Below are 16,984 nucleotides of genomic sequence, written 5' to 3' on the forward strand. Positions count from 1 at the left end.
AACGAACTCTACACCATAGTCAAGTTGATTGGTTGCTCAGATTGTCAGAAAGACAAACAAACAAACACACTTTCGCATTATAGACACATTAAGGATTCGTCTACCTTTTGCAGACTTATTTAGCTTAAAATATAGTCGTTGAACATAAGTTGTTAGTTTTTTAGAGCTATCTGGAATTTTTAACCCTGTATATTGCTTTAGTTTTTTTAACTTAGAATTAGTATGCAGTATGATCTGTTTTACTAGACGTTACTACAAAGCTATGCGGTCTCTATTATCGTGTTATAGTCTGAGAACTCAACATACACTTATACTTAGCAAACATCGGATTTTGAACAACATGTTTAAGGCAGATTTCAACGCTTATACTTAAAAAATTTAATGTCATATACAAAATTAAACAAATCGAAACAAATTTACTTAAAGCTAACTTAACGTTAGATCCATTTTAATAGACCACTCTTTTCAGCTGTTTTTTTAAAATCATCATTATAACGCTAAGTCGTTTAGCGTTACGTCTCTGTCTATAATCAGCCACGGCCGAAGCAGAGACATTTCAGAAATTGCCCCTGTCAGGGATCGAACCGTGCACCTTCGACTCCAAAAACAACAGCGCACATTAGCTCATAGCTCCACGCACGTTTCATTCCGAAACCTATAATTAATAATCGTACAGAATTAATTGTAAAGTCAACATCTCCTGAGGATGCTCCGGTTTCGGAGCGAAACGTGCGTAGAGGTAACATTGCCGAAGATCTGTTTGCTGTGGAGTATAAGGTTTGGTGAAATTATAAATTACACCATACAGATTCTCCTCTTCGCGGAGTATAGCAAATTAAGCTTAATTTTAATAAAAGGACTCCACACACCTTTTAGACCATTATGTAGAACTAGGCATTCAGGTTCCCTCGCGATGTTTTCCTTCACCGTTGAAGCAAGAGATATTTTATTAACTTAAAACGCACATAACTTAACATTTTTACAAGTTAGAGGTGCGTACTGGGATTCGAACACTGCCCCCCGAAAGAGCCGCTTCAAGAGTAATACCTTAATGAAATGTCAAAAGTGGTCTATTAACCTGGACTCCATTATAACTACTGCACTTTTCTATGGTACTCCGGTGTTGCGTTACCATAGTCTTGCAAATTGAACAAGGTGGATCTATTGGTCACCATGTATTTGAGGAAGTCCTGTATGTGCATTAACACGTGCTGCAGAGATTTCTCGTCCAAAGCTGTGTACGCCAACATTGGCCCCATCTTTGCGAATAGTCTAAGCAAATGTATAGCTCCGTATACTTGAGACATTGGTGTGTCGGGATAATCCTGGAATAAATAATAATAATAAATAAATAAATATACTGCGACAATACACACATCGCCTTCTAGCCCCAAAGTAAGCGTAGCTTGTGCTATGGGTACTAAGATGACTGATGAATATTTTTATGAATAATATACATAAATACTTATAATATACAGATAACATCAGAACTGAAAAACATTCATGTTCATTACACAAACATTTTCCATTTGTGGGAATCGAACCCACGGCCTTGGGCTCAGAAATCAGGGTCGCTGCCCACTGCGCTAATCGGTCTTCATTAATTCTACGAGTAAGCGATTACTTATGACAGCCCTATTGAAGGTAAAAGACCGACACGCGCATAGTACCTACGCTACGCGACTAATAAAGTGACAGGAGTCACTTGATTTTAATTTTGCATATGATGTTAGGGCTGTGTCTGATTTCTTTCAGTTAAAAGTATGGCAGTGGTTTACTCGCAAACTTTTAGCGTTTCGGTTTCACAGATAAGTCTCAGAGACAGTAAATAATGTACCTCTAAATCATGTGAAGTAACATTTCGGATTTCATTTAAACGTTTGTATAATTCTTCTGTATGTGTGTTTGTCACCTAAGTCCTATCTATACAGCTGGACTGTTTTGTATGAAAAATTCAATGGGTTCCGGGAAAGTGCCGTTAGCCGTACCGTGAGTATTATAAAACAATCAGCTTCATAAGTTACTGTTTTCAAAACTCGTTATGTAATTGAGGAATTGATTTACAATTTGTTTACTACCTAAAAGAACTTATCTTCACTTTAGTTCACTTTTGATCCTTAACTTTCCACGAGAAAGCGAAATAAAATAAGACTGAGCCAAACACTCATCTAGTTAATAAAAAAATACTATTATGTATTATGTTAATGAATGAATGAATGAATACACTTTTATTGTACACCAAAGAAAAAAAAAGTAGTTACAGAGATATATATTTACTATAAAAATAAAGCTTAATTTGCTATACTTACTCCGCAGGAAAATCGGTACGGTGTAACTTTAAATTTAATTTACTCCCTCTACGCCAAATAGATCCTCGGCAATGCAATCTCGACTTTACAATAAATAATTTTTAAGTACTTTTTTTTCTGTATGTATTGTTGCCTTTGCGTATATTTGGTAAGCCATACAATAAAGGGGCCCGAGAATTAATCTCAAATTCTTTCTGCTTAGACCATGTTATAAGAAATATGTTGTATATTACACCATACAGATTCTCCTGCTTTTCACAGAGTATAACAAATTAAGCTTAAATATATGGATACTAGCGGACCCGCGCGACTTCGTCTGCGAATGAGCCGACTTAAAAAAATATTCCGATATACTTACTACATACTTCCGTCGTTTGGCGTAACTTGTACCGTTCACGCATTGCACGCAAAAAAGGATATTTTTTGCCGTTTTTCCCGAGATTCAAATATAAATGAATCTAGCTAGATCGATTTATCGCCCCCGAAACCCCCTATATACTAAATTTCATGAAAATGGTTGGAGCCGACCCGAGATTCGTTTATATATGTATAAGAATTGCTTGTTTAAAGATATAAGATATAATCGATATAAATTTATAAACATATTTATATTACCAATATATAAATTTATATCGGTATTTTTGTAGTTAATATGTAATACATTTACATATTAACTACAAAAATACCGTGTGTATGTTCATGTAAGTTTTTTTTTTGTAACATACTTTATGCACCATCTACTTTCAACTTTTTTAGGCTCAGGTTGCCTTTAAAAGATCCTTTTCTAATTTTCATACTATGTCATGGAATTCTGCAAAGCAGCTCTTGCTTCTATCCAATACTATTATGTTTATTAAATCATTACTTAACTTCTTGAAATCCGGGTAGTTATCAACAATTTGTGAAACAGTCAGTTTTTCAGGTAGGATAGTTAGTTTTTGCGGTTGTTGCTAGTGAATCTGTTTGGTGTAATTTATAATTTCTTCAATCCTTATACACCACACCAGACAGATCTTCGGCATTACTGGCCCACTACGGCCAGTGTCTCAGTTAAAGAAAAACATCGTGATAAAATCTGAACTGATAGTTCTTTATCGACCTGAACGTTCTAAAATACAGCCTGCACCGGTCAGTAATGATGAAATTTATTTAAATGCATTTAGTTTGAACGCGACTTATCTTATCTTATAAATACCTGTAATATTTCACTGTACTGCGGCCGTTCAAACTTGTAAAGAAGTTGGGAACCAAGCGTTGCATTAAAATACTCTTTGATCCCCTCCGTAATATCGACTAACACAGACTCTTTGGCCTGATTGTGTAGTTTACTAGACTTCTTGAAAGCTAGGTAGTTATCAACAATTTGTGAGACAGTCAGTTTCGCAGGTAGGATGGCTAGTTTTTGCTGTCTCGTGATGACATCCCAGTCGTCCACGAGCCAAACTTTTAGCTCTTCGGGTATTTTGATTTTCACCTCCACTTTCGCGAGGTACTGCTCTTCAGACTCGATAGAAAGCTCTAGACGGCCACGCTTCTTTCTGAAATTATTTTTGTACTTACAAAAATTTGATTTACTTTTCATAGCTATAAGATCACTACATACTAAGTTTTAGATGTTTAGAGGACTTTTCTGTGAAAAAATGGCTTTAATTAGTCCCATGCCTTGAAGAGCCATCTAGGCTGTCAACAAGCCTCAATGGTAAGTCAAAAGCCACAAGTCAAAAAAAAATTAATAATAAAAAAAACATACAGGTGAATTGAGAACCTTCTCGTTTTTTTAAGTCGCTCGAAGATATCTTTGTTCAAGGAGACGCATATATACGCAGTATACATGTTAGTGAGATAATTGCGATTACAACATTCGTAAACTTTAACCTGAAGCTACAAGGCTAAGGGAGAGAACACACAAAATAACATATTATGAAAATTAAGCCTAATTTGCTAAACTCAGCGAAAGGCAGGAGAATCTGTATGGTGTAATTTATAATTTCTTCAATCCTTATACTCCACACCAAACAGATCTTAGGCAATGTACCCTCTACGCACGTTTTGCTCCAGAACCAAAGGAGATGTTGACTTTACAATGAATAATTGTTTATAATTGATACTTAACTGCTTGCCTTAACTGCCTGCTTTTCGCGGGGTAAAGCAAATTAAGCTAAATTTTCATAATATATCATGGAATTCCCCAAAGTAACGCCTGCTTCTATCCAATACAAAATAAAATGCAAAACTGTTATTGATTGTTAAAAATGAATCTCCATTGAAAACTCAGTACAAGTAACAATAAATAAGGTAATCTTAACTAATGTTATACATAGGAAAGTGAGTTTTTTTGTTTTTTTCTTCCCCACCCCCTAACTAAGCCACTTGTCAACTTGATCTTTGGCTGGAGAGAGGAGAGTAATATAGGCAATAAAATAATGCATGAATTTCAAGATAAAAGTATTATCTTGAAATTCATTTATTATTTTATTACAATTCGCTATGTGTACAGACTACTTCACCGCAGGTTAAACTGCAGGGAACAGCTAGTTAAAATATATTTTAATGCAATTTGTTTATTTTCTAAATAAACTCACTTTGGTTGATCGGAGCCGGAATCTACGGGAGTGTCTTTACTTTGTGTCTTTGTGGCTTTAGCAGCAGTTGATCCAGATTCACTATCTTTACCTGAATTACATACACAATAATAATAAAAAATTTTTAATAGCAACAGTATTTTTATTTATATAATTTTAATATTGTAAATTAAAAAAAAAATATGAAAATCAGGCTTTAATGAGTAAAACTTACAACATGAAAAATTTATTTATATATGGAAATCCGCAAAGTAACGCTTTGGCTAACGCACCTCAAAAGGCTTCAATCCAACATAAAAATAGCCTTTAATATCTGACTAAATAAATTTATTTAATAAATTTTCAATTATATTCTAGGGCAAGGGTTCAAATAAAATAGTATTTGAATTACCAGCTGGTGTTGATGCTCTGGATTCCTCTCTTGCGGGAGTGGAACTTGCCGCTGCTTCAGACTTGCGACCCTTTGCTGGAGCTACAATCACGGAGCACGATTCTTGTTAGCCTTCTTTCATACATGACAGTGGTAACTTTACAGGGTGGAATAAAAAAAAACCAGAAAGCCTTGTAGTTCTTTAAACCATTATCATTAAACCTAACCACTTTTGTTCTACGGAATTTCAAAAGTCAGTATTAATTTATTTCATACAAAAAAGTTAATAAATCACACAATTTCTGTGAAGTGATTCGACAATGTCACATAATTGGGTCAGTGACCAAGTCGTGGTTCGAGCGCTGTTGTTGATATTACATTAGAGTAATAGTAGAGTATCAATATAAAATATTGAATATTGATTATTTTACAAATCAACGGGTTAAAAAAAGTCTAAGAACGAATGTCGCTAGTTTTAATGCAAACAATGTCGAGCCTAGAGCTTCTTGGTATTTTTTATGTAACTCTGAATAGGTTTGACTGTCTAGAGAGATAAGAGTGAAGTTAAGATTATAAAATGGTTGGCTCAGGGTAATCCCTTTCCTTGCACTTGCACTCTGTGATCAACATTGTTAAAACAAATAATTAATTTCAAACTTATTCAAGAACAAACTTTTATTGCAATAATGACTGTTATTCAAAAATAAACTATTATTGCAAGATTCAATATATTTATTTGCATATATTTAGTTACCCAGAGCTTCTGAAAAATGATTTTTATTCTTAGGATCATTAGCACCACAAATGCAATAATGATCGCAACATAAACACTGAAACATGTAAGACTTACTCTTTTTAGTCTTTACAGGTTGGGCTGAGTGTGCCCTTTGCACCTCTTTCTGTCTTTGAACATTGGCTTCATTGTACTTTAGGACTCTGCTTTCTGGTACCCATTCATCCCAACTGTAATGATACAAAAACATTTTAAAGAGATGAATGAGAAGAAAGTTATCCTACTTTTTTCTCTGCGTAAAAATCAGCATGGGAAAATATTTGATAGACAAAGAAGTCTTATAAATTATTTGTTGTAAAGTCAACATCTCCTGAGGATGCTCCGGTTTGGAGCGAAAGTGCTTAGTACTGTTTGGTGTGGAGTATAAAGATTGAAGAAATTATGAATTACACCATACAGATTCTCCTGCTTTATGCGGACTATAGCAAATTAAGCTTAATTTTCATAATATAGAATGGAAAAAAGAATATATTTCAATGCATACACATTTAAAGTAGAGACACTTGGCTCTTGCTATAAAGAGTGATGGAAATAAAATCTAAAGACATAAAGCAAAAATTTATTTATTTATTTATTTATTTATGAACCAAGAGCCTGTTGGGAGAGGCCTTTATTCCAGCAATGGACCTTTAAAAGCAGAAGTAGCTCAATTCATCATTGAGCTTTGAGCTGATTCTTATTTATCATCAGACAGGTCGTTTTAGTTTATTCCTACGGCCGTTCGAAGGTTAGCGTAATAGGTGCACAGTTGAAACTTTATTTTATCAACGATACTTTTGTTTCAATGTAATTTTGATGTTTACTTACAATTTTTTACCACTGGAATAAGGTGATGGTGATAGTTTTCTTAACTTAAAACTAGAGCTACGAGGTTTCCAAACGTGCCCTGGTCTAAGAGGAAGTCGTCATAAAACAGCAGGGGTTCTCATAACAAACAGCTTGGAAACAACTTACTTCTTATTCCATCCAGCGTAATGTATTAAATACCGTACATGTTTGTCTTTCGTAACAGAGCTTTCTAGGCATTTTGCTTCGTAGATAAGCGGGCCGTGAAAACACAAAACTTTTTCACCTAAAAACAATGGTATTACTTTAATAATAATATATTCATTAATGTACATTGGAATGCATAAAGTTAGTTTTATGTCAACAAACCTTCCGCAAACTTTAATTTAGGAGCCATAATATTTTTTGTTTAAAAATTGTTTATTTACGTTTACTATACGCCATTTGTAATCATAGACCACAGAACAGTAATTAAATATCATAGTCTAATTTATATAGTCTTTGGTGTATCCTACACTGTACAGGTTTATACTCTGAGCTCATTGCATAACGGAAATGAGAGGTTATGATCATATGCCAAGCTATACCTGATTTATTAATAATAATTATTGCTTTAAAACACTTTTTAATGAAAGAAATATAGTTATTTATGATTTATAACGCACAATCTATGGAGGGTAGAGGTAAGGAGGATCATCTGTGTTATGGAGGGTAGAGGTAAGGAGAGTCATCTTATATGGGAGAAAAGTTGAAAAAGTGTCCAGTTGTATGCGCTAAATAACAGTTCAAAAATCCTCCACAATGGCGCTGGTGGATGCACAGGGTATGGTATGAATGTAGCAATCGTAGATGAATTGAAGTATGCCGAGTTAAAAAATACAGACTATGGAGGGTAGAGGTAAGGAGGATCATCTGTGTATATGAAAAAGTGTCGTCAAAATGTATTAAATTAGGATGGCGCCACATTTGCATCAAGGTAACTCTTAAAAGAAGCGCCAAATATAAATATTGTTAGAGTAGGCTTGAAAAATAAACAAGGAAGTAAGGTTATATTTACCACAATATTTTGTACAACGTAAGTTGTTGAAATTCTCAATAATTAACTACTTTAGTCGATAATGACATTAAATTTTTTAACTCGGCATACTTCAATTCATCTACGATTGCTACATTCATACCATACCCTGTGCATCCACCAGCGCCATTGTGGAGGATTTTTGAACTGTTATTTAGCGCATACAATTGGACACTTTTTCAACTTTTCTGCCATATAAGATGACTCTCCTTACCTCTACCCTCCATAGCACAACCCAAAACAGCGTTTTAGATCAAAATAAACTTATTGGACTGTTCAAAGAGGATACAAACCTATGTAATTTTAATATTGATAAACATTATGAATTGTGGTTTCCAAATTTTCAGATTTAAAAATGTATATAAATTTAAAAACGAGGGCTCAATTCAATTGATCCATTAAATTCTCTTGATGATCCTTGAGTACAATATCCATAATCTGATCACATTTCTCATATTGTTCATGTTATCAATAACTACGTCGTAACTTCCGATGTCGTCATCATATCACTCTTTAAAACCATTCCAGTCTCTATACTCAGTGCCGCGCCGCGAGAACAACATAACGCGCGCGCCATCGTTTCTGTTTACGTTCGGTGTCTTTTTTTAAAAATCGAAATGTCGCAACAAGGTCCAGCTTTCGACGTGAACGCTATGACGCTGACCCGGTGGGTCCTAGCCCAACAGAGAACTGCCCCAACGGCTACTGGGGACCTAACACAGCTCCTAAACTCTATTCAAACAGCAGTCAAGGCGATACAAACGGCCGTGAGGAAAGCCGGCATCGCTAAATTGTAACTACTTTTACCTACTAGTTTGTGTAGCTTTTATCATAGACAACTAAGATTATGTACATTTACTATACTTACTCGTTTTATAGATTACGAACTTTCGACTTAATTTTAACTAATTCTCATTATCTTGTCGTCTCGCTTCATATAATTATTATAACATTTCTTTGGTCCCACTAATGAGTGCGGCTTTCTCCTAAATGAGAGTGGGAGTTAAAAGCACTCATTTAAGAAAATAACCGGATATTCATACTTCAATCTGCTAACTACTTATCCGTCGCAAAACAAAGTTTATAAAAAACCCACCACCAAAATGTTTTGACCAAACCCAGGCATCGAAACGAGGACGTCGTATTAGGCCGTCGAATATTTAACTAACTTCTAGAGTATCGAGGTAGTTTACATCGATTCAATGGTTTGAAACCAATTATAATTTTAATTAAATGTAGGTAGGTACTATAACTTATTCTAAATAAACGTTAATTCAGCTAAGGCAAATAGGTACTTTATTACTTAGCTGGTATCCGGTAATTAAAATAATTAGTACTACTATAAACAGTAGCTACCATTCAAACTCATAAAATACTATTGGTTCACGATGTCTTTGTCGTATGGAGTGGTATGGAGGTAAAAGTATATTTTTTTTTCCTGTACAAACTTTCATCCGCTTCTGCACAATAAATCCCGAACCTCCGCGTCGCGTTGCCTACCCGCGCTATTGTATCGTTTTCTCGATTAGTTCCTAGAGGTCGAAGTTTTATTATAAGTAAGAACATTTAAATCTCACTCGTTATGGAGTAGGGTGTCCCACTATACACATTTGCATTATTTTTTTTTGTTACGCACTCGGGGTATTCCTTGTGCCGACAGAAAGCTACAGCTAAAGCTGAAAATTGTTGCGTATAGGTTGCGTGTATTGTATTATCCAACGGAAGGCATAGGAGGTTCGACGCAAGAAGATACTGAATAATAATTCCGCAGTTCCAGAGAGCAGACCAACTTAATTTATAATGTTTTCAGACATGGCATCTCTGGCGACACGAACGTGCAGGGCGAAGAGGTGAAGAAACTGGACGTGCTATCCAATGACCTGTTCATCAATATGCTTAAGTCTTCGTTTACCGCTTGTCTGCTAGTGTCAGAGGAAAACTCTTCAGTCATACAGGTGAATATAATCTCGAATTCTGTTATGCCATCTAGTATGCCGTAGGTATAGACCAAAAAGTAGTATTATAGCCAATCATTCAAAATTAACATTCCATCTTTTTATTGTGCTTCTCCGGCTAGCGGAGGTTGGCAGTCAGCTTCGTAAATTTCGGTCTAATTTTCACTCACACACTCGCGATTACAGTCCACTCTCTGATGTTGGTCTCCAAGCCAACACTTTTTTCTGTGACCAACGCCTATTCTTCCGGGCTACTTTTCCCATCATAATAAGTTGCAGGAGTTCATATATCACGTGCCTTAGCACGTGGCCCAGATATGCAACTTTCCTTACGTTGATGGTGTGCAAAAGTTCGCGGCCTTGGTTGACGCGTCGTAGAACTTCCATATTGGATAATTTGTGAGTCCAACTAATGGCCAACATGCTCATCTTGCATGCTTATATACGTTTCCTGAGGTCTTTTTTAATAGTCCAATCCACCAATCCGTATAGCATAGGGGTCAGAGGTTACAAATCAGGAGTCGAATGCGCATATTACAATAATTGTTTGCGTATACGCGCTTAGGATAGATAATATGAAAACTAAGTTAGCCTACTCTCCCGCATTTACTATATTATACAGTATTAATGGAATATTGATTATATTTGTTTGTATTCTCAAAACCCCTTAAAAACCCCCTATGTTCAAACTCTCATCATCATAACAACCCATTACCGGCCCACTAGGCACAGGGCACGAATCTCTACCCACAATAAAAAGGATTTAGGATCGGAAAGGCGTGTGGAGTCCACGCCTTTGAGAACATTATGGAGAACTCTCAGGCATGAACATTTCCTCACGATGTTTTCCTTCACGGTTAAAGCAAGTAATATTTTGATTGCTTAAAACGCACATTACTTGAAAAGTTTGGGGTGCGTGCTGTTACTCGAACTCCACATCCAAAAGTGAGGCCAACAACAACCACACCGCTCCACACAGGTCTCTCCGCTGCGCCAGGGGTCGTCAACCGTACCGTGTAGCTATCTATACCTTTTGTTAAGTACCTACTGCCTATTATAAATGTCTTCACCTTTAATGAACTTTGTATCCAATGCTTCTCAAAATCATTGTCAAGTGAATAACGACTTTAAATACGCACAATAAAGATAACTACCAAATCAGAAATCAATGTTTATAACATTTATAAGTACCCACTTACATAAGTAAGTACTTATTGTTTGATATCTTAAAAGCATACAAGGTTGCGAACTCCAATATCTATAACGACATGAAATATTTGATAAGTATTCATATGTACATACTTGAGCCGAACACACCCACAAAATAACATATTTAAACAATCTAGAATATCCAGTTTTTTTTTTTAAATCATATTAGAAAAGTCAGGGACAAAGATTTGAGTCTGACTGACTTAGCAATTATAATTAATTAAGAGCGTGTATCTACCTATTCTGAGGAAAGGAAAATTATAATTAAACTAGCTGTGGCTCGCGACTTCGTCTGCGTTTATTTTTGTTTTTTTAACGCGGCATTAAATTTAGTTGTAGTTCTAAAAAAAGTATTCAGTATCGCTAAGCCTTAAATGAGGGGTTTGCTGCTGTCCGCTGAGAAGTTCTGTCCTCTATCTCCAACCACAGTTTGGGCATAATAAAACACATATTGTAACCTCTATAGTACAATAATAATAATTTGTCGGAGTTATGGTGTAAAATCGTCAAACACTCATTCCCTCTTCCAAAGGAACCGAGCTTATTGTAAGGATAAAAAGAATCCTATAATACTTCTACCACTTCCTCAAAAATGTGTACAAAGTTTCATGAGGATCGGTTAAGTAGTTTTTGCGTGAAAGAGTAACAAACAAACTTACATTGACATTTTTAATATTAGTAGGGATAGGGATAGGGATTATGAGACTTGGTTACTCTGACTATTTTAAAAATCTTTTGAGACACCTCTTTATTTGTACTTGCGCAGAAAAGTTGAACGGGACTTTTTTAACACCGAAGACAGAATTAAGAACATACGGAACCCTCGTTAAGCCATTAAAGCATGCAGTGCATTGTGTCCTAAAACAGTGTAAACGCCCAGCGCACTTTTTACTTTACACCCACCGAAAGTTGTGCTGCCTCACAAACATTTCCCGTTTTCCCCATTTTATGTAAAATGGATTGAAGTGGTTATCCACCTATAAGAGAAACACTAGTGGTTTTTGATGCTTCAATATTAGTCGTGTACACGGTTTCTGTATAAGAAAATACAATTCTGAGGCGCAGTTAGATTATCGGTTGGATTATACCACAAGACAAACAAACGGTACAGAAAATTTTTCTCCTCTGTTAAACAAATAACATGTCTTTCATTACAGGTGGAGACAGAAAGGCGGGGTAAATATGTAGTCTGCTTTGATCCTCTAGATGGTTCCTCAAACATCGATTGTTTGGTCTCCGTCGGCTCCATCTTCGGTATTTACAAGTAAGTCGAGAAAATACCACCATTATTATTTCTTTACAGTCTCTCAACTGTAGTTTATCATCATCATCATCAGAGCATTACCGGCCCACGAGTCTCCTATCAGAATGAAAAGGGTTTAGGCCGTAGTCCACCACGCTGGCCAAGTGCAGAATGGTGGACTTCTCGCCTTTGAAAACGTTATGGAAAACTCTCAAGCATGCTGATTTCCTCGCGATGTTTTCCTTCACCGTTGCAACAAATGATGGAAAATTATAGCTAGAGGTGCGTGCTAGGATTCGAACTTGCTCCCCGAAAGGGAAGCCGAATTCCTACCCACTGGGCTATAACCGCTAGTGCTGATAGCACGCTACTGCAAGTTCTCAGTTACATTCCCTTAGTACCCATTGGCATCTTGGAGATGTCTCTTAAAAAGTTCAAAGTTTGTATTTAACGTAAGCTTATAGAAAAGTCCTATTATAGTATAAAGGACTACGTAATCGATAAACAAGCTTGGGTGTGAATTATTGCTCTAACCAGGTTGCTCTTCTAATAATTTTAAATGACAATGTGAGATGGTCATAACAAAAAATAAATAACACCCGGCTAAGTTTGTTGTGGGCTTCTTCTTAGACCAGGACGCGTTTGGAACCCTCGTAGCTTTAGTTTTAAGTTTACGAATGTGGTTATCGCCATCATCTCACTACCGTGTAATTTTTATGTACGCATCAAAAGTGCCACCTATTGAATAAAGATATTTTTAAATTTGACTTTGACTTTAGCCACCTAGTACGACACCCGCGAGAAGTCGGATGGTGACAACTGTATTCCGAAATGCCGTCACCACACTCCACAAAATGTCTATTATTAAAATTATTATTTTCCAGAAAAACATCCCCAGGAGAGCCAACAGAAAACGACGTCTTACGCCCCGGGAACGAACTGGTCGCGGCAGGCTACGCGCTATACGGCTCAGCTACCATGATGGTTCTGGGCCTTGGACAGGGCAAAGGCGTCAACGGGTTCATGTACGACCCCTCCATCGGAGAGTTCATACTCACAGACCCCAATATGAGGATACCGGACAAGGGGAAGATTTACTCCATCAATGAGGGTAAGAAGGTCTCAATAAGTTCAAAGTTTATATAAAAAGTAAGCTTACAGAAAATTCTTATTTTATTTAGAATACTTTATTGCACAAACTTAGAAACAATACAAGAAACAAACAAGAAAACAAAAAAAAATAAGTAAAATTAAAAACAATTTAAAGAAAATAACAATAAAAAAGTTAAATACAGTTGCTTACAGACAACCCTTGGTGAAAGTAATAATAGAAAACAAGAGGGGCAGTGCAAACAATGAAACATACACAGGCAAGAAAAAAATAAAAAAAATTATATTAAGGATTACTTAAACGATACCTTATTATAATATTAAGGATTACTTAAACGATAAAAAAGCTTGGGTGTGAATTATTGCTCTAGCTTCATAGCTTAATATTTAAAACTGTGAGATGGTGATAACAAAAAAAAATACCCGGCTAATTTTGTTGTGGGCTCTTCTTAGACCAGGGCGCGTTTGGAACACTCGTAGCTTTAGGTTTAAGTTGGCGAACGAAGTTATCACCATCCCCTTACAATTATGTGAACATATATGTATGAAGGCTTCATAAGTGCCTGCGATACTACATGAATAAAGAAATTTTGAATTTAAATTTATACGTCATTAGTAGTACAATGTGGTGACGGCAGTTCGAAGCGACTAAGTGAAAATAACTGAGAACAAGTAGCTGCGTCTTTTGTACTACTACTACCATGTACTGCGATCACCAATCCATCTGTCCACAGCGTGGTGATAAGCAAATGTCATGCAGCGGACTTTTTTAGTATGTTGATTATGTATGTATGTACCTAAATAATGTATAGTACACAAAAATAACAGATCACAAATATAAATTTAAATATAGGTAAAAAAAGTGGTCTTATCACTAAAAAGCGATGTCTTCCAGACAACCTTCATGCTATTGAAATGTTATATTATGAACGCAGAACGCCGTCAACAGCTAGTGCCAGCGTTCTGCGTTCATTTCGGTTTTCTACAAATCCCGTAGGAACCGTTTGTTTTCCTAGGATTAAAAGTACCCTATGATACTGTCCTTCCTTTCAACTAACTGTATTCCGAACATAAAGGCTGATTGGTGGCTTACAAACAAACAAACACACTTTCGTATTTATAATATTAGTAAGGAAGTTACGATTAGGCTGGATCTGAGAGAATCACTAAGCTGTGTACCTCCTACGCGGCATTAAATCCACCAAGTTTTACACAACTTTCAAGTCCAGTATTTAATAGAATATGCCAACTTAATTGCGCCGTTTTTGTGATAAGTCCTGGTATTATAGTGCGGTTCGGTTTTTTCCAGGTTACGCTGCGGAGTGGTCGGATGGATTAAAGAACTACATAGAGGAGAAGAAGAGGCCAAAGACTGGCAAAGCGTACGGCGCGAGATACGTGGGCTCTATGGTGGCTGACGTGCACAGAACTATCAAATACGGCGGCATCTTCATGTACCCTGCCACTACTTCCGCGCCTAAGGGAAAAGTAAGTGGAAAAAAATGGAACTTTAGTCTGTAGTCTAGGACGCATGCCAATTGGGATTAGAAGACTTCACAGGTCTTGAAGAACTTTAGGAGAACTCTCCGGCATGCTGGTTTCCTCTCGGTGTTTTCTTTACCGTTAAAGCATGTGACATGTAAATGCTTAAATTAAAAACGGAGATACTCCGCGAAGTTACGAGATGCCGGAGATCGAACTCGGTCCCCCTAAAAGGGCAGCCGTAATTTTTTCTACTAGGCTATCATAAATTACTCTGTACTACATCAGCGAGTGACCTTTAACATTGTATGAGAAACTTACTTATAACCTTGAGGTAAATACAGTGATTGAGAGTTGAGACGACCGACCGAACTTGTTTAAACGAATACGACGGCATCTACGAATATATTTTCTGCGTATGTATAAAACTGGAAATAGACTATTTTGTTTTGATTTTTTTTTTATTGTGTTTTTACTTCAATATATTTCGTGTATAATGTGTAACAAAAACAAAAAATAGATCGAAATTGGTATTCTTTTTATTTAGGTTCAAAATGTTGGCGTGCCATCTAGTTATAAATAATTTTACTTCCAAGGGAAACAAACAGTACTATTACACATAAGAGTAATGTCGTATTTTTTTTCACATAAACCAATGAAGTTTTCAAAAATAAAAAGTACTAACACGTAATTAAAAATGTTGCTTTTCAGCTGCGTCTCTTATACGAGTGCAATCCCATGGCGTTCCTGGTGACAGAAGCTGGTGGCCTGGCAACCAACGGTACAAAGTCTATCCTGGACATCGAACCCAAGTCCATCCACGAGCGAGCACCTTGCTACCTCGGCTCCAAGCTGGACGTCGAGGAGTTGTTGCGGTTTCTTAACTAAGTTCTGATAATCTTTATTTTACCCGGAATCCTAATAGGGTTCCGTACCAATCAGGACCCTATTAGGAAACCGCTGTCCGTCCGTCTGTCACCAGCCTCATTATCAATGATAGTAAGACGGTTAACATTTTCACAGATAATGTATCTCTATTGCCACTATAACAACAAATACTTAAAAAAAGGAATGAAATAAATATTCATGGGGGCTCCACTTAAAGATACCTACAACTTTTTTTCTCTTTGTTGTCTTTGTTTTTGGCAGTTGGCACCTATAGTTTGCGAGTCCGATTTGCATTTAGCCGGTTTTTTAGTTAATAGTAACCTGAAAGTTCGTATATTTGTTCGGCCTATATAGGAAGTAGTTCCTATATAGGGTGAAACTGGTAGCGGTTTCATAACTTAGTTGTGTTAATCTTTATTTTTTAGGGTTCCGTACCCAGTGTGAAACAGGACTTTATAACTACGATTCCGCTGTAGGTCCGTCTGTCTCATGATCCATGATTGTAAGACAGTAGAAATTTTCACAGATGATGTATACGGAATAAAATTAACATTGCATCCGTTGTATATGTAAAGGGGGCTCCCTTTACATATACAACGGATGCAAGGGACATGTTTTTTTTTCTCTTTATAGATAATGGTACGTATACCTTCGTTAGCGAGTCCGACTTGCATTTGGCCGTTTTTAGTTAATAATAAAAAACTGAGAAGCTCGTATATTTGTTCGGGATTTATAGGAACTACTTGTTAAATTTGAAGTTGAGTTACAAGGACACCTATGCTTCAAGTGAATACAGGGCGGCACGTTGCCGGACGTGTTCAAGGCAAATTTAATTAAATTGTTTATTGCTTTCAGCACACAATACTGTACACGTTATTGAGCAGATAGGCATATAATCATGAAGCGCCGCCATGGCATTGCAATATGGTTGAAATAATTTTTAACATTTTTTTCTTTTTTATATTATTAAAGTTATTTTTGTATGGGTCAGAAAAAAAAAGTTCTTTGCATGCCTTAAAAAGTCTATTATCTATGGCTTTGTTGATAGGTGAGCCATCTGCTAGGTCCGTCGATTATCACTATTAAAATAAGAAACCCGATTATTAAGAAAGGTTAAAAGATAATATTTTTTATTTAACTTTTTAGAAGCATCTTATATAGCTTGTCTTCATCATTTTTATC

The 16,984-nt window shown here is 36.2% G+C and overlaps 2 protein-coding genes across 2 annotated transcripts; one reads left to right on the forward strand and one right to left on the reverse strand.

Moving 5' to 3' along the window:
• Positions 1–932: 932 nt before the first annotated feature.
• LOC120632605 (mortality factor 4-like protein 1) lies at positions 933–7,298 on the reverse strand. Its single transcript, XM_039902535.1, has 7 exons — positions 7,210–7,298; positions 7,009–7,126; positions 6,112–6,224; positions 5,283–5,363; positions 4,892–4,982; positions 3,505–3,847; positions 933–1,325 (listed from the first exon to the last, which is right to left on the reverse strand). Exons 1-7 carry the CDS (start codon positions 7,235–7,237, stop codon positions 1,095–1,097), a joined length of 1,005 nt encoding a protein of 334 aa, XP_039758469.1. The 5' UTR covers positions 7,238–7,298; the 3' UTR covers positions 933–1,094.
• Positions 7,299–8,445: 1,147 nt separating this feature from the next.
• Positions 8,446–16,522, forward strand: LOC120632916 (fructose-1,6-bisphosphatase 1). Its single transcript, XM_039902954.1, has 6 exons — positions 8,446–8,708; positions 9,726–9,870; positions 12,237–12,343; positions 13,207–13,433; positions 14,742–14,920; positions 15,626–16,522. Exons 1-6 carry the CDS (start codon positions 8,533–8,535, stop codon positions 15,800–15,802), a joined length of 1,011 nt encoding a protein of 336 aa, XP_039758888.1. The 5' UTR covers positions 8,446–8,532; the 3' UTR covers positions 15,803–16,522.
• Positions 16,523–16,984: the final 462 nt, after the last annotated feature.

Source organism: Pararge aegeria, chromosome 20, assembly GCF_905163445.1.
Source record: "Pararge aegeria chromosome 20, ilParAegt1.1, whole genome shotgun sequence".
Taxonomy (NCBI): Eukaryota; Metazoa; Arthropoda; class Insecta; order Lepidoptera; family Nymphalidae; genus Pararge; species Pararge aegeria.